Source organism: Chanos chanos, chromosome 15 (genome assembly GCF_902362185.1).
Source record: "Chanos chanos chromosome 15, fChaCha1.1, whole genome shotgun sequence".
NCBI lineage: Eukaryota > Metazoa > Chordata > Actinopteri > Gonorynchiformes > Chanidae > Chanos > Chanos chanos.
Window position 1 is genome coordinate 17263937 of NC_044509.1, and position 22392 is coordinate 17286328.

The 22392-nt window shown below is 44.2% G+C and overlaps 1 protein-coding gene across 1 annotated transcript; it reads right to left on the reverse strand.

Moving 5' to 3' along the window:
* Nucleotides 1-1009: 1009 nt before the first annotated feature.
* Nucleotides 1010-22080, reverse strand: LOC115828524 (F-BAR and double SH3 domains protein 2). The gene is made up of 20 exons (XM_030792542.1): nucleotides 21902-22080; nucleotides 20501-20598; nucleotides 18785-18830; nucleotides 11714-11790; nucleotides 11155-11299; nucleotides 10775-10908; nucleotides 10151-10205; nucleotides 9893-10021; nucleotides 9338-9460; nucleotides 8419-8514; nucleotides 6373-6489; nucleotides 6144-6248; nucleotides 5332-5484; nucleotides 5037-5159; nucleotides 4677-4760; nucleotides 4023-4212; nucleotides 2428-2651; nucleotides 1984-2206; nucleotides 1730-1797; nucleotides 1010-1643 (listed from the first exon to the last, which is right to left on the reverse strand). Exons 1-20 carry the CDS (start codon nucleotides 21920-21922, stop codon nucleotides 1560-1562), a joined length of 2295 nt encoding a protein of 764 aa, XP_030648402.1. The 5' UTR covers nucleotides 21923-22080; the 3' UTR covers nucleotides 1010-1559.
* Nucleotides 22081-22392: the final 312 nt, after the last annotated feature.

The following is a 22392-nucleotide window of genomic DNA, read 5'->3' on the forward strand; positions in this document are numbered from 1 at the left end:
CCTTCACCTAATGGCTTTAAACACATCTGCAAACAGTAATACGAAACCATTTACTGAGAACAGACTACAGCAAAAACATTTATTGAGAACAGACTAGAGCAAAACCATTTAAGGAGAACAGAGTAGAGCAAAACCAGTTACTGAGAACAGAGTAGAGCTGAAAGATTTTATAACACTGCAAATCAATTAGAGCCAGAGGAGGAATTTCACATCTCAGAGGAGAACAGCCTTGATATAAGAAAGCAAAACCAAATGTAAAGTTTGAAAATAACTGTTACAGCATGCAAGAGTTCTCAAAATCATCAACAAAAGAAGGAAAATACCTCTAACAGACTAATCTTTCTATAACAGCAAAATTGTGTAAACTATCAACAATTAAAAGAACTTTTTTAATGCCTTAATGGTTAACGCTGAAACATAACAATTCATAAAACTATGTTTTTAACATCAACAAAATCAAGGAGGAATTGACAAACAAATGGAAATAAATTATGCATACCAATGTCATGGGAACAGAATCCATTTAAAAAACGAGCAGCGAGATTTTAACGTTGTGTTCTGGGCCATGTGAGGTCACTGGCCTTAATACTACACTTAGCCAACTGCAAAACTAAAGTGCGTAAGGTTTGCCATCTGGTTTCATCCATCAGTCTCATCCGTCAGGATAAACTAGCGGAGCCAACATTTGTTGAGGAACATGCACAACAGAGAGCCTATTTCAGTCAAATTCAGACAGGTGGATATGTCTTGGACCGTGAAACTAAAAATACTGAGTGGAAAACAGGCGATTTCAGTTCTAGATGCCAGTCTCCATAAGCACTCATTATGACAGATACGTTTGTTATATACCTAAATGTTTACAAAGAGATTTATACAGTATACACACTCATACAAACTCATACACACCAGAAAAATCAACAAATGTCCAAAAATTGCCACTTTTCCCTTCTAAAAGTCTCAAGGTCATTTTAAGGTCATGTTTTTGGCAGGAGGAGCCAGCCTCCTGCTGTTTTGTGAATCTGCTTTCCACAGGAAGTCAGTGACAGGGTCAAAACCCAAATAATGCTTACCCAATCAGGGTGTACTCTTTTTTGTTGAAATGTGCTGAAACCAATCAAAATGCTCAAAGAGCAGTGCTCTGGACCTCTGCAGAAATGGGAAAAAAACACAGTTACAACAGTAATCTGTCCACATAAACTTGTTTTCACTGGTGCTCTGGTCTGACATTTCTGCTCCTGTTGCTTTTCTTCAAACACTGACCTCCTCATGTCACAGGCTGTGGGAGAGAGAGATTAGAGGAAAAAAAGAGAGAGAGAGAGAAAAGGAGAGGAATGAAAGCACAAGAATGAAGACAGTATGAGATAAGTTGAAGTGTTTTTGTGTCATCCATAGTTTGGCTGGACCCTGTGAACTCCACACATCATCCACAGAATTTATTCTTCAGTCGCTTCTCTCCTCTCCTGGATTTCATCTGTATCCAATTGTCCCCTCTCCTTAGAGTAGGCCCCTGTGAAGCCAGTCCTGTCAGACCCCTTTATGCTGCCACTAGGGTGGCAATCTCAAACCAGTGTTACTTCCACTTCCTCTCTCTTCTGCACCTGCCCCTGGGCCTGCTGTTTAGGAGGCGGAGGGGCAGCACGGACCTACAAAGGACAGGAGAATGCACACCCAGGTCAGATCACAGGAGTGATTAAACTGGATGACGAGTGGTTAATTAAATAAGACTTACAGGTCGCAGTGTTCCTGGAGCTCCGTCGGCAGGGTATTTGGGAGGCGGCGTGGAGCCATGAGAGTGTCCTAAGAAGAGAAACAGACACAGAATTACACAATGATGTGTCTTTCTCTCTCACTCTGTTTCTCTCTAGCTGACTTTGGTAAGCCCGTCTCTAGGCCTCTTCCAGCCACCTCACTGAAACTGGAGCACAGAGATGTCTGTGCTACCTTCGTGTAGGAATAAAACATTTGTAAATAAAGGAGCCTTACTGTGGTTGGCGTGTTTGGGGGGTCCGGGAGCAGGTCTGTGGTAGCCGTTGAGGGAGTGTGAGCTCAGCCCCGGGGAGGCAGAGGAGCTGGGTGGGCGGAGCTGAGGGGAGGGATTTGAGGAGGAGGGTTGAGGGCTGGGCACGGGGCTGCAGGGAGGCTGGGAGGCGAGCTGACTCGCAGGGGCCAGGTGAGGTGGGTGGGGACCCAGAGCAGACGGCGAAACCTGGAGGTCAAAAAGTAGGGTCAGAAAAGATCTGAAAATAGGTTCAGAAGAGGTAATGATGTGTTACATAGTTGGTGCTGTTGGTATGGTATGCTTTCCAATTATACTGTACACAAACACACTGTGACAGATCACGAAACTCAACTCTGACTGTTCTCTGTACTGTGTGGATACATGCTCGTGTGTGTGTGTGTGTGTGTGTGTGTGTCCCTGGCTGAGACCTGTGTATCCATTCCCCTGTGTGTGTCTTCACTCTCAGGAGCTGTGAGATCCTCCACCAGCACCGCGGGGAAGACACCCACTCTTCCATTAAACTCGCCCTCCCAGAATCCGTCATCTTCCTGGTTGTCCTTGCTCAGGATGCGGATGATGGCTCCCTCGGGGAAGGAGAGCTCGTCCTCTGTTTGAGCTTCATAGTCATACAGCGCCTTAGCAAAGGTCACCGCTATGAGACGGAGAGAAGTGGAACTAATCAGCTGGGGTTTCACTGCACACCACAGACAAACATCCTGTTTCATCCTGTTTCATCTGCATACTGCCACTATTATCAAATGTTCTGTCTGAAAGGAACTAATACCACTGGATGAGCAAGCCCAGGACCACAGGAGATGGACAGACGGAGTGACAGTTGCATTAACCTGGTGTGAGTAGCACGGGGAGTGTGATGACCTGCTGTTACCCATAAATGCCACTAGAGGGCAGTTTCAGCACCGCCAGAGCCTGTTTTAAGCAGCATGTGCAGACACATCCTACTGTCATTACATTCTTTATTTTTACACTGGGTGTGTGTGTGTCTGATGTCATGTGATTGGGTAGTTTGTGAGAGCTATGTATCTGTGTGTGTATGTGCACGAGTGTGTGATCATTTACCTAAAAAAACACACACATTCCATGTACATGTACTGACCCCAGTTACTTAAGACCCTCTGTCACACTTCTTATTGTACACCCTCATCTCAACAACTGATTCTGTGCATGTGTGTGTGGTATGTGAGGTAGTTGTAGGGAGATTGTGTTTAATCGACATGCTACTGTCTGTCTAGAGAGTAATATTTGAAGAAACACAGAGAGAGAAGCTCCTTTTCCATTATGATTCTGGAACTAAAGAGTTCCAGAACCATTCGGAATGGCAACTACACAGTTCCTGAACGTGTTTAGCTTTCTTTCCCATCACACTACAAGAATCATAAAGATTATCTAAATTAGGAATCATTACATAAATTAGTGAGTGAGGGAGGGAATTTTTTAATCTCAAGTAACCTTTAAATTTTATTTTTGTCCTTTCACTACAGTGTACGCCCAGTTCCGGTAAACACAACATTTTTTGACACACCTTTTCCGTTTCAACGACTCAAACCCTCTCTGCATGCCTTCCTCCTTATAGATACTCAGTAGGACTTGCGCCTCCTCTTCAGCCCATCTTCCACTGCCTTTGGTGTGTTCTGGCTTTCCATTTTGTTATGACTTGCTTCTAAAAATGCTTGTACTTACTACTATTACTTTCTTGCTAAATGTAGGTGTCTAAACGTGGTGCGTATTCATCATCATTCTGTGAAGCTTGCATTTGACCAGTCAGCAATTTTCGGCACTGCAAGCACCACCCCCACAGTTTTGGAACCGTTTAAAAGTACCTCTAGTACTAAAAGTGATACTATGTTTGAGCATTTGTGAGAGAGTAATAAATGTTGGGTAATGTTGTATCTTTCCTTTCATGACAAATAGACATAGAAAAACACCATATACACAGTATAAGGCACATGTGTACACAAATGTTTGCGCACCCCTGTTTGTGTGTGTGTGTAGTAGCATTCCTCACCGGTGCTGTCACCATTAGGGCTGGCCGTGGCAGGTTCGGACTCATGCTCTTGTTCTGTGGAGTTGCTGGAGGAGTGTGAGCGCGTCTCCAAGGCAGCCAGAGACTGGAGCATGCTCAGTAGACTGTTGGATGAGGGCAGCTGCAGGTACTTCTCCGGCACATATCCCACCTGACCCGCCCTGTTCCTGGCCTAGAACAGAACCGCACATCAGTCTGGACCCTGTGCATAGTCCTGTAAACCTACACGGTCTCAGACGGAAAACCACGGGCTGTAGTCTGACAGTACTCAGGGGTAAATTCTGGACTGACGATAAATATATCTCAATCAGTCAATGGTAATCATTGTTTAACCTTTGCCTCTTCTGATTATGGCACTTATTTGTATTAGGTAATAAGTGAATCAGTCTTCTTTGTTACATGTGCAATCATTATTATAACATTCTCTTTGACTGTAATAACTATTTGTAATAGTTGTAATAGTTACTACATCTAGCATTGCAACTGAATTCTGTGATTTAAGATGTTCTCAGTGGCTGTGTGCAGGTAAAAGAGAGAAGTTGAAGAGTTTGGGAAAGAGGAGGTACCAGATCAAGAGATGTGACTGTCTAAGCAGAGGTGGACAACAGGACAACCTTAAGTTGACCTCTCAAGTACCTTCACCCAATCCTCCATATCTCCATCATCGATCACCTCCAGCACCTCCTGCTCCTCTATGGTAAGCTCATCTGGCTGGGAGGCCTATGGGGGAAAGAGAAAAGAGAACTGAACATATGATGGACAGACTAAGAGACTGGCAGATAGAATGATATGAAAAGGACCACAGATTGTCCTAAAGGGGAAAGTGTTCAGCACAGACGTCTGACACTGTTATAAAGGGGAACATATGCACAACAGATGGGTGTGAGCCTGTGGCCACACTGATAGCGGTAACCTGTACTGGTCTCCATCCCACCTGTCCACTGAGTGTTAAACTATGCCCATGACAGCATTCCGAGCAAGAGGGAGAGTTTTTACCTTGTAAGAGTAGAGGACTCTGCAGGTGAGGGGGTAGTTTCTCAGGGTGATTGACGGACTGGAACTGCTATCATCAAGAGTCTCTTCCTCTTCCTCATCCTCCCTGTCCAAATCAGCAGTGCTCTGCACACAGGACCAGCGTTTACAAACAGCTGAACAACTGACAGATTTCACAACAGCAATCCAAGGTGTACAGTTCACAAAGACAGGGTCAGGTCACCTGATCACTCCACGAACAGGTCATAATACAGACAGAGAGACAGACAGACGGGTAGATAGACAGATCATAATTTACCGAGAGTGAGGCATCATGGGTATTCAATGTGGCCCATCGCTCGTTCTCCAGCTCCTCCATCACCTGGTTCATGGCGCTTTTCATCCAGGTGTCCACGGTGACGCCCACATCTCTCAGCAGGTTGAGACGTGCCTCTGCCTTCAACTTCACTGTCTGAAAGAGGAAGCATATCATCAGCCTACGCGGTGACTCAGCTCAGACTTCCTGGTTTCCATCATAAAGGCTACTCAGTGTCCAGTTAAGTGCCACATAAAGGAAGTAGGACATTTCCTTGTTATTCTTCTCAGGTGAAATGGCACACACAGAAATCGCCACGCTTCAGAGTCTATCTGAGATCTAAGGTGTCAGTCACAAGGTGTCCGCCACGTGCTGAAACAACTAAATTGTGAGTCACTGATTACGACATTGAGCAATTCACTCGATAAGTGGATGAGTGCAAATTTAAATCAAGAGAAAGTTCTGACTGTCACATCCTGTTTCTACTGCAGCGATTTGGCAGAAGGGGACAAATGTTCTGGGTTTCTATGTGTATTTAACTTCAGAGGAATCTGTACAATAGATTTTGCCTGCTTCTACCAGCAGAGGGCGCCTGAAAGTCTTAAGCCAGAGGAGAGTTCTCCCAGAAGGAGCTAGCAGGTGACAGGTGCCTTATGGTCAGCTATGTTCCCAAGAGACGCACATGTACACGCACACATACACACACACAGATGCACGCACACATGCACCAACACAAACACATACACTCTACACACATACCCACACACACACACACATGCTGTCGACGCACGTAACCATAAATACTTTTCCGTTACCTCGGCTTTCCGGATGTTCTCTTTTGCCTCCTCCACTTTGAGCTCCAGCTCGCTGAGGGTCTGGTCCTGTGGATGTAAGCCCTGGCTCTCCCATTCTGACAAAGTCTATAAACACAGCATCACATGACAAACCCACAGTACACAGCCATCAGTACTAAACAACTCTCATACAAATTCAACTGATTCTCTCTTAGTTCATCCCATCTTCCCTCTTTGAGCATTGTCTCACTTTCTGGTTGTGGATGATGGTCTTGTGTTCTCTGGCTACGCGCGTTGCCCATTTCCGCGCCTCCTTATTCAGACTGTGGTCCTCTGCTGTACCACTCTCCTTCTGCAACTGTACCACCTGAGAGAGAGAGAGAGAGAGAGAGAGACAGAGAGAGAGAGACAGAGAGAGTGAGACAGAGAGAGACAGAGTGAGACAGAGGGAGAGAGAGAGAGAGAGAGAGAGAAGGAGAGAGAGTGTGAGAGAGAGAGAGAGTAAGCGAGAGATACTGTAAGGCTTCCTCAGATGAGGATGTAATGCTACAAAATATAATAATATTATGAACATTTGCCTAGCTGATTAGTGCTGGTTTTTTTAAATGTCAGATTTGTTCAGATGTTGCTAATAGGAAGTAGTGTGGGGTTTCAGTATGTGAACATTTCAAATCAAAGGCAGCAACAACTCAAAACCTCAGTCTACAAAAACAGACCAACACAACCCAAAAATACCCAGTCTGTTTTTGAATAGCTGTCTGTAAATATTGACACACCAAATGAATTCTGAGTGATGCAATCATATAGAAGAATGCATCCACTGAGGCTGGTTTGCTTTGGGTGTGGGCGGTGTAGAACAGACCAGGCCCTGTTGGCCACAGAGACGCAGGAAAAAGAACCCATATAGGCAGAAAAGATACACTCTCTCTGGAATGTGGACATGCCTGCATAGGGCAAGTTAATGCAAAGAGATCTGTATGTCCTTCTATACTAGGACAGCAGCAAAAACAACACAAAACTACACACAAAACACAAAAAAACCTTCTGGCTTTATAAAAGGCTTTGAGAATAACCTAAATGGACAATCAAAAATCTTGAGACCAGACCCAGTTCTTTTAATGACTACGCCCGAGTCCTGAGCGTTCGGCCCCAGAAATTGCACTGATTTAGCTGGGTTCGAAACACTCTGAATGTAACACAGGTGAAGGTGTATTACGTAACATTTTTCATGAGAAGAGGCATAAATCTCTGAAGGAAAGGTGAAAGAAGAAGGAACATAGTTCCTGCCAAGGCAGTGCTACGGTTGGGGAGGAGAGGAGGCCGGCTTGAGCAGGAGGAGGAGGCAAACTGAGCGCGCTCAACTGAGGCCCCCCTCACAAAGCACCCTTTTCAGCTGCCTGCCTTTCAGCGGAGGCTTTTTTTTTTTTTTTTTAGACCCCTTCATCCCTGGAGGAGGAGGATGGGTGGGGGTGCTGGGGGCCTGCATCACTAATGTTTTCATTAGGAACAGCCTGCTACTTGTTTGACCATGGGAGATTTAAAAAAACAGCTTGATGCTAGAACAGATTGGCCAGAGACTGCGACTGGGCCGCAGGGTGTGAGCGACAGAGGAGGTGTGGACCAGAGAGATGAGGAAGGACCATCACTACAGTAACAGGATAGATTGAGATTAAGAGAGAGAACTTGTACTGGTCTTCGATCCTTCAAACATCAGCAGGTCAACCTTGACCGATAAAACACGGAGTGCCAAATACCTCTCACATGTGACCAGCCTTGTCCTTATGAGTAGCTTCACTGACTTCACTGTCTCATTGCTTTTCTAATCCCTGTACATCTAAAATCACTCAACGGGTCGAGAGTTCCAGCATAGCCTCAAGGTTCATTTTCTGAAGTATTATCGTCACGTTTTGTGGTTTTGGCGTGAAAAGGTTAGAAAAGGACAGGTAAGAATTGGATCATTGTATCAAACAGCCAAAGCACACACTCTTTGATAGAGGAGCTGGTCAGAGCAACAAAAGAGCACAGTCCTCTGATCAATGCAGATGAGACTCCAGCCCTGACTCTCAGTTCAGAGGTATAGCCTGATAGAGCACGTGGAGTAGAGAAACAGTCACAAAATGATGGAAATGCATTGATAATTCTACCAGATTGCCAAAAGGCTGTGAAAGTTACGTGAAATCAGTAGTGCACTAAGAAAACACCGCGACAGCAATCATAACTTTAATTGTTTACGTTTTCTTGATGTGAAAGTGATCTGATGTGTCAGTGTGTTGTAACTGGGTGCTGTGAAACGTACTGCATCATTTTCACTGGGTTGGTACTGGAAGGGAGGAGCTTTCTGAAAGATGATGTTCTCCTGAATGAAAAGCTGCTGATGGAAGTCCTGCAACACCTATAGGAGAAAGACACACATATACACACACACACACACACACACACAAACAAGAAGATAACTATACCATATCCTGCTTCTAGAGCTTTGCTCATGCTGAAAAACCTCAGAGCTGGTGACAGTGTAACGGTAATGGAGGCAGTCTGCCATTCCTGTTCTGTGCAGGCAAACAGCACTGGACTCGGTGTGTAAGAGGACCCGTGTGTTTCCGTGTGCTGAAATCTGACGCCAGCCAAAGGCACACTGCTCACACACGACACACAAAACCCAAGATAGAGTCCCGCTGAGCCGAGTGGAAACTAGTGGTAAGGGGTTATCGTGTTACAAAGACACGAGAGGAGACCATAATCAGCGCTGCTCGGATAAAACTGAGAGTTTCAGTGAAACACTGAGGGGAAACGGAGAAGCACAGATTTTGGTCATACTGACTGCATTCTATAACCATACTGCATTGGTTATGTAAATACAGTGCATCAGCTATTTGTGTGAGACCCTAAACATGACTATGTCAGGGATAGACTTGTGATTTTAGTGAGGAAGGTCCCACAATCAGTGTATAAGTCACATGTTTGCATTCAAATAATGCAAAAACGTCACCTCAAAAAGGTCCTATGACAAATAACGTGTCTATATTATTCTCAGAAAAGTCATAACTCTAAACTGGCTTTGCTTAAGGATAAGGCACCATGCACCATGCATCATGCCCATTCAGGAATTTGATCCGTCACATTTTCACAGGCTGATTAAACAGTCCACGGTAACACTGGGTCTGGGTGGGATTCTGACCACAGTTGAGTGTGAGAGGACCAGAAGACCTACTTACACCACTAGACTTCTCCAGCAGGAAGTGAAAAGTGTCCTGAACAGCTTGAGCAGAATCCAGCTCGACCCGACATAGCGACATCAGATATCCTTTCATGTGATCGTACATGCTGCCATCAAGAACCTGTGGATACAAACTTGTCCAGTTCAACATGCAATCCTGTTTTACCCGGTCTGAAGAATAAGTGGAAGCCAAAACAAATGCATGTGCATATTCTTCCAGGATTTCCATGACTATTTGTGACATTCTGCATCAAAAACAATTCAACTGATTAATTAATTTCACCTTTTGGGAAACAGCATGCCCTGCTGTAGGAATATGCTATAAAGCACTCGCAGTACAGAGAGAAATGAAGTTGAATATGCTTTGTTCTTAGGCGTGGTGCCAAAATTATGTCAGTGTTATGGGAATGTTTGAAAATGTGAACTAGCATACCTGGAACTGTATCTCTTAATCGCGTAATGAGACAGAATCAAACGCACGATTGCTCAGGGCAGAGATGATATTTAATTAGTCAGTCCTGCAGCACTTGTCAGAAAGAGTACAGATTCTCACCTTAATGCAGTTAATCAGATCTGTCTCATAGTAGCGGTCCTGGTGGGCATTAGCCGCGGCTAGCGTTAGCAGATAGTCGTTCCTTGTATGGGTGGCCTTTGCGTTACATTCATTCCTCTTGGCTTTCAGCTGAAATGAGGGAGGGCACCAATTTACAAGGCTAACATCTCATTCACATTGAAATGATTAAGTAAATAACTATGTCACAGATACTGTATATTAAAACAGGATTCAGACTGTTGAAGGGCCTCCACTCACCTTCACACTGGCTCGTTTTAAACTGGATCTAGATTGAAAGAGACTGAGCTTCGATCTTGAGAGACAGACAGACAAAGACAGAGAGACAGAGAGAGACGTGGCATGGATACAGTGAAAGAGCAGGGAAACTTTTTGACTGATATCAAAACCAAGTCACTTATGTGGAGGAAACCTTAAAAACCTGTCAGGTTGTTCTTCCTCCTCTACCACTAAACACTAAAAGTTTCCTTCCTGAGCAGGAGGTGTGACTTCCTTCTCCATCTGACAGATCAATAGAGACTCCCTGTCCCCCTCCCCACTGCCAGGTCTTTTCTCACACTGCTCTCATTACAGCTATGTGAATGAGTGAGTGAGGGGACTGACACTTGTTTAACAAATTCTACACCTAGGCCATAAGGTCTTCTATAACCACAGACTGTGGCATTATTTATGCCTGAGAAAAGAAACAAGTTAATGCAAGCAGGACACGCCTGAAGCTACAGGCTGCAAACTGCTAGCACAGAAAACGCACAGGATGATAAAGTGGAACTGACAGGAAGCCTCAAAAGTGGATATCTGAGAGGGATTCTGCAGTGGACTGTGAGTAATGGCGGTGGGTGAAGTGGTTTAGGGCTGCAGACATACTTCGCCTCCATGTCGGCTTTGTCCCTCACGGCCTGGGCCATCTGTTCTGTCTCTTGGTACTTCTTCCTGGATTTGGTCAAGTCCTTCACGGTGTCCTGCAGCTCTGTCTGCACTCGAGTCAGCTGCTCAATACACTGGTCAACATGCACACAAAGATGTACATAGAGTGTGAGGTACTGATGGGGTTGTTGAGGGAAGGGTGAGAAGCACCCCCCTATAACAAAGTAACTAGTTTATGTCAATAATTTGATTTAAATCATCCACCGTGCCTTAGTCACTTTGGGATTCCATTATACAGTGCAGTGGATAAATTAACGCCTAGTGTCCCAGTCTTCCTGCCTGCACTGACAGTCTGTGTTTCCATAGTGAGAGCTCCTTACCTTCTTCAGCTGTTGTTCTTTCTGGGCTCTGAAGGTCTTGACCGGGTCAGAGACCTGGCTCCTGTAGTTCTCACAGCCACTGATCCGTGACTGCGTCACCTTGACCACGCCCTCCAGGTACGCTTTCCACACGGCACACACATTCCTGCACACACGTACCCAGTACCCTAATTAGAGGATTTTCTAATGAACACCATCACACACAGTGATCTGATATTCTGATGCCAGGTTAGGACCATCCTCTAAAGAGCTGACTGCCAAGCATGACCGATCAGGCTTTGCCCTCCACCGCCACAACACCTATCACTTACTTTCCCCACAGCACTTCTGGTTTGGACTGATAGCACTTCAAAGGGATTTCTCCTTCAACAGTGCCTTTCTAACGACTGAAAACATTATCTGACGATATGTGAATGTCAATCAGTTCGATAAAGTGTAGAGTTATGGATTCAATATGAGAAACCAATAATTCTTATGTTTGAGCAGTATAGCTTTTAGAAACACAAATTGCTTTGGGCAGTTTGTCCTCACTGTTGTGTCATGCTTTGTAGTCTCTTACCTGTAATCTTTCTGTTCCTCTGACTGGACTCCAGGCCAGTCTCGTTTCAAATACTGTGTGGCCAGCTTATGCAGTGCCTATGAGAAAACAAGTGGGCATTTAGCCTTTAAAGATTCTGGTTCATAAAACAGCATGACTATGAGGTTACTGTTCTTATCCTCAAACTTTGGGACCCTCTGACCAGAATACCGATATGGTCCTGCACTAGTCTCCTGAATGACGACTACCAGGACCTTTTCAATCAGGCATGTTAATACTGGTCTGGAATAAGACACCGATTGTGGTAAAATGATCTTAAATTATGATCTATGATCTTCATTCCCTCCCATTTAGCAATCTGTCAAACTGTCCTGCATTAAATCACTCCATTACTTGGTGCAGACACTGTTTGCTCTACCAAAAAGAAATAGTTTTATTTGTCACTTCTGAGAGCTTTGGGAGGTCCTGGGAGGACTGTTAAAGGTAAGTTGCTTAATGTGGCCACTCTCTCTCTCTCTCTCTCTCTCACTCTCTCTCTCTCTCCTTACCCTGCTCTCAGAGGGGAAGTGGGACCAGCCGTGAAAACAATCCTGACAATACAACAATAACTTACTGGGCCAAGACAAACAGTAAAATGTTGAATATTAACAGGTCATTGTTTTGTGATCTAAAACTTGGCATTGGTCCAGCAGTAATTACAAAGTAAAATCACTACAATTCAAAGCAACATTTGCTGGAAAAATGAGAGCAAACGAAACATGAGCAGGTTGTGAGGGTTCATTTGTGGTACGCATTCGGACCACTCTGGTGTAATGGGTGGGATCTCTCGCCTTCCAGTACACCACTAAAACTGTGGTTCAAACTGTGGTGGAACTGAAATAGCTTTTGAAAAGTAAACAGAACAAAAATAAACAACCGGAAAATAACAGAAACATAAACATGAATTTTATGATGTTTCAGAATCCTTGCTGTGGTCTCTCATATATGAAGCAATGATTTGAGAACATGGAGGAAATCATGCACACATATAAACACATATAAATATGTTCTTCAAAAACACAGTAATGCACAGAGTGACTCTAGTAATAGATTTTTCAAAAAATAGTTCAGGCCAAAAATACTCAAATACGTGCTGTATAATTCAGGCCAAAAATACTCAAATCAGTACTGTATGGGAAGATCATTTCAGCACTGGTCAATGGGACTATATTATTATTGAACCTAACCTCTGCAAGGCACAAAGTTACACACCTTTTAATACTGTTAAACATCTTCCTGCTAATTTTTACACATGAATATGATTTATTTGAATTTTTAGTCAATATGGAATGTGTAAAGGACTGTACCTGTTGTCAGCTAAGAGTCATTTTATTCTTACTTTTTGATTTTTTCTTTCTTCCCCCACTCTTGCTGGCCAAACTTTTCTCACATCTGAATATTCTTAGGACTCCCTGCATGCACTGCATGTCTCAGATCTCCCCACAAACTGACAATAACCTTCAGGTCTGGACACTGTGTTGGCCTACCCAAACTCTCTTTCCTGTAAAGACACCATGGTTGACTTTGGTTCATTCTAAGTTATGTTTTGAGCTACTGCCTTAAAATCCAACCTCTATTTGGCTTCAGTTTTTTTATTTAGTCAGCAATATCAGTTTCGGGGATTTTTTTGATAACTGGACAAATCCATTATTCCTTTAAACCACAGCATATTTTCTCTTCAAATGGCTAATACATAACCCTAATGTTTCACCTTTTTCTCTCAAAATCTGTCTTCCGTGGTCATGGCCAAACTGTTCAATTCTCGTGTCATTAGTCCAAAGCACTTTATTCTAAATGGCCTTAGATTTCAGAGGTTTCCTTTCACATCTTTTATTTGACAGGAAAAGCTCTGCCTCGCAAAAAAAAAAAAGTGCGTTTTGGACCTGTAAGCAAATCCTCCATTGTCAGTGAAACTGTTCAGCTAGAGCACTGCGGTGGGTGATGTGTGGGCTACAGAGGGTGTGGGCATAAAGGAAGTGGTCTAGTAATGAGAGGGCAGGGGGTTCGAACATCAGGCTTGACTGTTCACTGCTAACATACCCTCGAGCAAGACACTTAGACACAATGTTCCTGTAGTGCTGTGTCACCCCTGATATAGACAGCTATAAAGCACAAGTTCTTTAAACGATTTGAGAGCTGGAGGTGTGATTTGTTTATAGCCTTCTTCTGTTGTGTAAACTCAGTCATCTTAATGTTCAGACAGCTGCTGAGAGGAGCTTGCAGTTACTGAAACCACCTGACTGACTGAGGCCCTAACAAGCAAATCAGCATTTCTGGTCCTAAATCCTCCATCACCTTTTAAAACAATTATAATAATCCAGAAAGGTGAAGGTGAACCTACTTCTGGACCTTTGCTACTAACATCATGACTATTGTAATGATATTATATTATTTGTAGTAGTAGCAGTTGAAGATCAGAACCACTTGTGGTTTCATACACTTCAAAGCTTCACATTAAGCCTTGGCCACCAACAAGTTCTTCCTTTATATAATTCAGACTTTTCAGTCTGGTCTGAGGGTTTGTCAGACGATTTTCGTCTGAGGGTAAAAGCCGAGCGCTAACACACACACACACAGAGAGAGCTCACACAGGAGCCTGGAGCTTCCACGGCTGGCACAAAAGGAATCAGGGACACTGTGCAATCCTGTGAATGCAGGGAACAGCGTGCTCTGATACACTCCCAGTGCCGGGTCCAGTGCCAGGACCGGGACCCAAAGGACACCATTGTCAGGGCCGGTCAGAGCGCTGCCAAGCCAGCGGACCCTTCTCAATAGCACAGAGCAGGAAAGAGGACGGGCCCGAGGCCGGGAAGGGCCCATCCTCTCATCCCGCATTCAGGAAGCAGGAGCGGGCAGGTGGCGGCGCACACTGGAGGTCCTTATGACCGTTTGACTGAGCCACCCGTCTGGCCGCAGCGCCAAAACACCTGGGCACCCGCTAATAAATGAAACGCCTGTCTGGGTCATGTGACACGTCTGCCTGCCCAGGGAAACTTTGCATTCCTTAAACTGTGAATGGGCCGTTAAGGCAAGGAGGCACCCATGACAGAGTATCCTCCTTGACTCTTCTTCACTTAATGAAGACCTCACCACCAGGGTAAAGTGGAGAAACCTTAGAACAGAGGAATACACTAAAAATGTAATAACGTTTTTCTGTCCACTGGGGGCCAGGGGTCTTTGGGACAAACAGAGTACTTATTTCATGTTCTCATGAACACAAACTTTAAGTGCACCACAGATTGTGGAATACACATATGATTGTGAAGCGTGCGCTTGTGATACGGTAATGACGACAGATGGCGTAATGAAGCAGTACGTCTGAGGTAGTATGGTTTAGTAATGAAGGAAGAGATTGTTAAATTCTGCCACATTCCTCATTTATAGAACAAACAAAAAAAAAAACCTAAAAATGTGAGTGCATTTACTCATTTACTGTCAACTTTTACAACCTGTTTTCATAACTTTGGGAAGTTGGTGATTTTATGGCAGCTGTCTGCTTTTGTCACAGCGTGACAATTTTCCATTACACGCTAGGAAACGTGTTGATCGCTGACCCGTGTTCCTTGTTTATCGTGCACGTCAGACAGCCGGCCAGTTCTGAGGGCCGTGGAGGAGTGGGTCATAAAACAATACGGAACCACATGTTTCAAAGGCCACGGGCCCGACGGCGGGCACCGAGGGGCAAACACACCATGTGTGTGCCAACTGTACTCAACAAAAAAGAATTCTCAGAGTCAGTGAAACACAATGGGGAACAAAAAGGAAAATGAGGAAGGCCACTTCTATGAACATGTCCACATTAGTCATTTTACAGGGGGAAAGAAAAAGACACTTTTTCCCGGTACAGTAGAAGTCTTTAGATTGCTTTATCAAAGGCAGCTCTCTTCATACACGGTCTGCTCTGCTTAGCCCAAGAAACTCCAAACCATGTTGCCAGTATGTATTAAGCTTTCACTCTGACTTCACAACAAAAGGCCTTTCCTTACAGATTTTTCTTCGTCTTTCTCACGTCTGCGTTTCATTTTCTAATACAGTGTCAGTGGAACGTCAAACTGAGTCAGGACACGGCTGCCCTGGCCTAGATTTGATCAGAGTGTCTGTCAGCACAGGTGATTACAGACCGGTGATTACAGACCAGTGAATCAAGCAAGATGGACTTTGACACAGTGTCATTACATTTCTCAGGGTCACAGAGAACATTTATCACTGAAATAAAGAGATAATACGCACAAGACATCAGAGAGACACATTGACACAGATGAATCTACAACATACACACCAACACATTCATATACTACACACATACACACACACACACACACACGCACACATTAACGAACAGACGTGACACACGGATACACAAATACTCACGCTCTCATAAAAGAGAACTGGGTTTGGATGGTACATCAGGACGAAACATTGATCTTGACTGTTGGTCAGAAAGCATACATACTACTTATGGGTCAAACAGGGACATGTCCATGTGGAAACACCTCAGTGTGTCAGTAACAGAGCAGAGACTGGAACGTTACATATCAGCACAAAGCCAATGTGAATACCTTTAGCCCCTAACCTGCAGCGGACTCTCCAGAACCTTCTGAAAAAGCCACAGAGAGAGATATGGCAGCAGAGATTGTCAACTCCCTGGTAAAATGTGGATTAACTAGTAACCACAGCTGTGCCAGAAACCGAGACAGCCCAGAGTGGGAGTTTATAAACCAGAGCTGATTATTCATCAGGAGCTCAACATCTGACATTAGTAAAATATCACTGCTCCACTTCATAACCAAAACATAAGTCACTGCTCAAAGACCTGAGTCACAGCAGAAATATGAGAAGTCCAAATAAACAGGCCAATGTAATAGGTCAATGACAGAATGTCATCTCTCCATTGGTTCTCCGGGGAGACTTTGCTTGTGGCTCTCTGGGAAGGGGGTTAGTGTGTGTCCAGGATAAATGCTCTTCCTGGTACCAGCACCTTCTCAGCAATGAAGTGTGTGTGTGTTTGTGTGTGTGTCCACTTGTACGTGTGCCATCAAAATAACACAGAACATACAACTTCCAGTTTATTCTCTATGACACAGACTACAGAGATCCCGTCCTCTCTCTGTTTGTGTGTTCTTGTCATGTTCTCTTCTAATGAAGTTCCTCCTTGCTCACATGTGTTGCTAATAAAAGTCTGATCAGTGCTGCTTCCTTCATCTGCATTATCTGACTTATTCAACAAAGGCTTTCCTCATTCTGTTACCCACACACATACACACACACACACGCGCATGAACACACACACACACACACGCACCCACCCACCCACACACACACACACACACAAACGCAAACGCACACACACATGCACGCACGCACACACACAGAGCAGAATTTCCTCTGCTCCAGTGCTTTGTGGATATTTGCTATGCTTTTCTGTGTCTGTAATCACAGCTGTGGACCAAACTGATCACAAATGAATGGAAACTGACATTCACACTGATGGTGTACTCAGCCCGAGGTCTTGTCAATCAGCCAAGAAATGACAGATGAACAGTGAGAAACACAGAGAGCGGAATGCAGCTGGACATCCACTGTACACTTATGGATCTGTGGGAGGATCAGAGAGAGTGAGACAGAGACAGAGAGGTGGAATTCCAATTCTACCCTCCGACATCCCAGCATTCTCCCTACCTCCTCCTCCCTCTCTCTCTCTCCCTCTCTCTCTCTTTCATCCAGTCTTCTCTCAGCCCTTCCTGGTGACTCTGCATAAGGCCCAGCACTCCGGAGAGAACACAGACCTGCAGACACAGCATTTTCAAACAGGATCCATGGCTTTCCTGCCACTGTGTGTGTGAGTGAGTGCGTGTGTGTGTGTGTGTGTGTGTGTGAGAGAGAGAGAGAGAGTGAGAGACAATGAGAGAGAAAGAACTAGACCATCTCTTCCATCTAATGTAGTGTAAAGTCAGAGAGGTCTGGCACTCCAACAGAATCAGCCCTGACCTTCTCACACACATTCTCGCTGCCCCACAGACACACACACACACACACACACACACACAGAGAGAGAGAAAGAGTATGGAGTGTGTTTTCGCAGAGCCTAAATCAGTGTCTGGCTCCTGGGGTGGAAACACCTTGTCTCTTACTGGAGAGACGCACATTCCACACATGCCTAAAACGCTGGAAGAAGATTTTACGTCTAAACAACGTCCTGGCAAAATGACACTTCAATTTAAATTCATCTTTACGTTATCACAAAGCAGTTTTAAGGGATTCCAGACCCTCGGTGAACAGAAGTGAGGAAATACTGGTGCTGATCCTATTCAGTGGATGATCTCACATTTCTGTGGATATTTTAAGTGCAGTAAAGCTCATAGTGTTATTTTAACCTGTTTTCTGCCGTAACCCTGAGACAGAGAAATCTTACAGACAAAAACGTTCTTTCACTGTCTGACACAAAGCTCCACTGACGAGCACAGCCACATGACATCATTCCGTCAGAGAGGAGAGCTTTACGCTGCTGAGCACGTGTGTGAGGCAGAATTGACTCAGGCAGACCTGGAGACTTGAGAAAAACAAAATGTTTGCATCCTATCTATCTCCACAAAAATACAATCCGTAGATTGTTGTTTCATGGAACTATCAAATGCTTAAAAAGTCTCTCCCTCCCTCCCTCTCTGTGGATTGTCCATATCATCCATATCAAAAGGTGGAACATAACGTAGGTTCAGATCCAGCATAACTACACATAAGCCAACAGCCTCGTGGAGCTGAGAATTTCCTTGCAGTCTGAACCTTCATCAGCGACATATGATTTCATCAATTTCAAAATAATGACCACTATCGCGTTCTACTTAATCAGCATGGACCACACAACCGTCAAGATCCTGAGTGTGGCAGTGTATTTACCCCCTTAATGACCACAGAGTCAACACAAATACACCGGGTCCCAAAAGCTTCTCTATGACATCACTGCAGAGAGAAATCAACCCTGTATGTATGCAAATCAAATGCAAAACAAACATCCAGCATGAATAAAGAAACGCGAAGCCTGGGGCGATGGCTTACTTGTGCGTAGTCCTTCTCAATGATGGCCTTCTTCTGACTGTACGTCCTGTAAGAAACAGACAGAATGTGACCGTCAAACCACTCATTCCCATATGATGACCATACTTCCCATTATGCGCCTCGTAAACAAAGCTGAAAACGGCTGTTTATCACACCGTCTTTCCCGGCTCCGCGAAGAGCAGCCATTTTGGTTTTGTTCTTTACTGGAACAAACATAACTGGTGTCTTCAAATTACCAACACCTTGATTACCTGATCGAAGTCTGTCATTTAAGGATAGTTTTAGGAATACACGGTAGCGGCTGCCCTAGACCAGTGCTTCTCCACTTCAATCCATGGGCCGGACTAAACTGCACATTCTGGTTAATTCTAAGCACCAGGGCACTAAATGTAAGGAGCCAGTGGCTCAGTGATTGGCGGATAAACTGATCCAGGAGTCTGAATCAGGAGTGGTAATGCCAAGCTAAAGCAAAAGGGGAGCTAAGGGAGCTGTGTTGTGGGTTTCCAGGGCTGGACTTGACAACACTGCCCTAGACCACAGCCAACAAACACTGATCAAGAGCAACGTAGTCTGAGTTTACCTGACTAGGGCTCTGAGAGACAGGAAAAATCTCTAAACCTGACATGATACACAACATGTTCTCACATGACCTCATCCTGACAGGACTGTGCATCCAGACCACTACACAGGCTTTCTATCGACCTAACCACTTATATTACACAACATTAGACTTCAGCTCTACTGAGAATCAAAGTGTAATGTCTGGTATGTGACTGTGAAGACCTATCAAGTCACGTGTCATAGTCAGGTTTAGACAGCATTACAACTCCGTCAGTTTTACAGTTATCATAACAGCCTAGTTCTGTCTGTATGTTATTATGTACAACAAGATTAAATCTGCCATCCTCATACAGTATTTTAAGGATCTCTTTACCTTAGGGTTTACCTTATGTCTGTGTCTTATCAATCTATTTCTCTTTCTCATATGCATACACACACACACACATATATGTGTGTGTGTGTGTGTGTGTGTATGTACACACACACATGAACATACACATGTATATAAGAGACAGAGCATGCACGTGAGTGTGTGAGAGTGTTTGTGTGATTCTGATAATGTTTTCATACCAGTCGTGATTCTCAGATAGTACAACACAGCACGTTCTCTCTCATGTGAAGACAGCACAGAACATCGACTGGGCTTGTCTGAGGTAGCCAACCTCTCATCCCCCTTATGAAAGACACTTTTCCTACTGCACTACACACTCTCCAGTCAAGAGAACAGGCGCTGAGTCCTCTGGAACAGTCCTGAAGGCCAAAGTGGACTGTACCTCTGTCAGTCCATTATTCTGCTCACATTTCACACGTATCAACTCCTACATGTGCACTTACCTCAGTGTCTTAAACTCTATGTCAAAAAACAGCTCCGTATGGTTCTTCTAAATGCAGTTACACATTTGAGTTAGTGAAGGTGTCTCTAATTTGACTGACAGCCTACAGAACACCACGTCTAAACTGACTCTCAGAGAATCAGGGTGTGTTATCTAAGCACCAAAAATGCATAAGTAAATCGGACAATGCTCTCCTGTCTCCCTGTTTCCTCACACAAAGATGATGTTCTTAGCAGCAGTAAAGTGAGCACTGGTCGGTTTTTTTTTCATCACATTTGACAAAAGCTGGAGAACTAGCTTGAACTTTATCTGTCTTCCATACCTCAGGTCCTCCAGCAGGTCACATTCTGTCTGATGTTTGATGTGGAGTCTGTTGATCTGCTCCGAGTGCCTGTGCTTCAGCTCCTGGCTCAGTTTCACCTAAAGTCACAGACAGCTGCACGTTACACACAGTGACTTAGTGACAGCAAACAGACTCAACAGTGGGACACCTGTAACTCAGTTAGAATACCACAGGACACTACTGACAGAGGGCCAGAGAGTTGAGTGACACTGGCTTAAGTTACACATGGTGGAAGATCCAACCTGTCTATTCAGGAACAGCCAGAAAATGCGTGTGAATGCGCCTCTTTTATTCTCGGAATTAGGACAGACACTTTTGGGTGTACGTTATGTGAGGTGGACAAAGGCACTGAAAACGATTATTCCGCCCCTGCGTGTCCCAAAGATACTGAGCGGGGTGCTCGCTCCACTTTTCAACGTCTTATAGCGAAGAGCTGCTCTCAGACTACTACACACCAACTATGGTCGTAGGCAACAAGGTTACCATGCCCGCCCGAGTACTGTTATATCTAGGCTAAACGGCTAAAGAGACGGACAACAAGCGGAGGGTAAAACATAAGCGTCATTCACTAGGCTACATTCAGGGCGATGGCATAAACAAATTGTTTTTATCTGAATGTGTTTTCAGCAACAGAGCGCCCCTCTCCTCCTCCAAAAAAACAGAAAGCATTGCACGTTTGTGTAACTTTTACTTTAGTTTTGCATTCGTATACATCCAACCCGCAGGTTGCGTCTAGACCAGTCTTCGCGCAAAACACTTAATGACTAGGTTGTAACACGTTAGTCTCTCGCCATCGTCACCGTCATGCCAAAAGCGAGAAACACTCTACAAGTGTTGTACAATTTGTTGATGAAAGTTTAATATTGCTTTCCACGAAAAGTGCACGATCACGTCACTGAAAGCAAAAAAATAAAGTAAAATAAAATTTGTCTGCTAAAATACAATGTAGTCTGGCTGCTAAAATCAGCTCCTGTAACATTGTTATAAAATAGTGTGAACAATGTAACAGCTATGACGCGCTATATCAGAAACATCTCGACGGAAACATCTCTATCCAGACAAAAGTGGGGACGAACACAATAATTAAAATATCTGTTGTCTAAGGGTACGAGACATAACTTTTACTTAGTTGTTAAGTAACTATGTACGACCCAAGAAAAGTACAAAAGAAAAAAAATACGTTCGTGCTCATGCAACAAACAAGAGTACATTCCAACAATGTTTACAATCAATGCAATGTGCTGAATTAAACGATTGTTACTGACCAAGTTTTCCACGAACATCTCGAGCATGATAAATAAAGTACAGGAGAGGGGAAACGTGCAATCAGTGAAATATTTCCGTGTGAAATTTAGTAAAATCAAGATGGGGGTAACATACCTTTCTTGGTGGAGGCTGCATGTTACAACGTTAATTTTCTCGATGAAGGAAAATAGAAATTCAACCTCAAAGCCCGATACATCTGAGTACAATGCAATTCCGGGTAAAGTCCGCAGTTACGCTAGGCAAAGATAGCGGGAGAAACTGATCAAAAAGAAGTTTGGGTGAGTACACAAGATCTGTCGGCCATAATGATACTTCAAACCTTCGCTTCGTCCGCACACACTGTTGGAAAAGCACTAACCGAGGGGCCAAGTTTGCAATGGAAATTCAGCGGGGTTTCCGGTGGAGGGGCAACTTGATGGCGACACAGTATGGAATTCAAGAATTAAACGGGGCTCTTTCACGGACAGGGTTGGTGGAATGTCGCCCCCGTGTGTCCGGTTTATCTACCAACAACACATTAGTTGTCATAAAAGTTTGCTTTTTAGCCGCAGTCCTTTCATGCCCATTCAGCTCTTAGAGACTTAGCTAAGCATTTAGCAATGCCA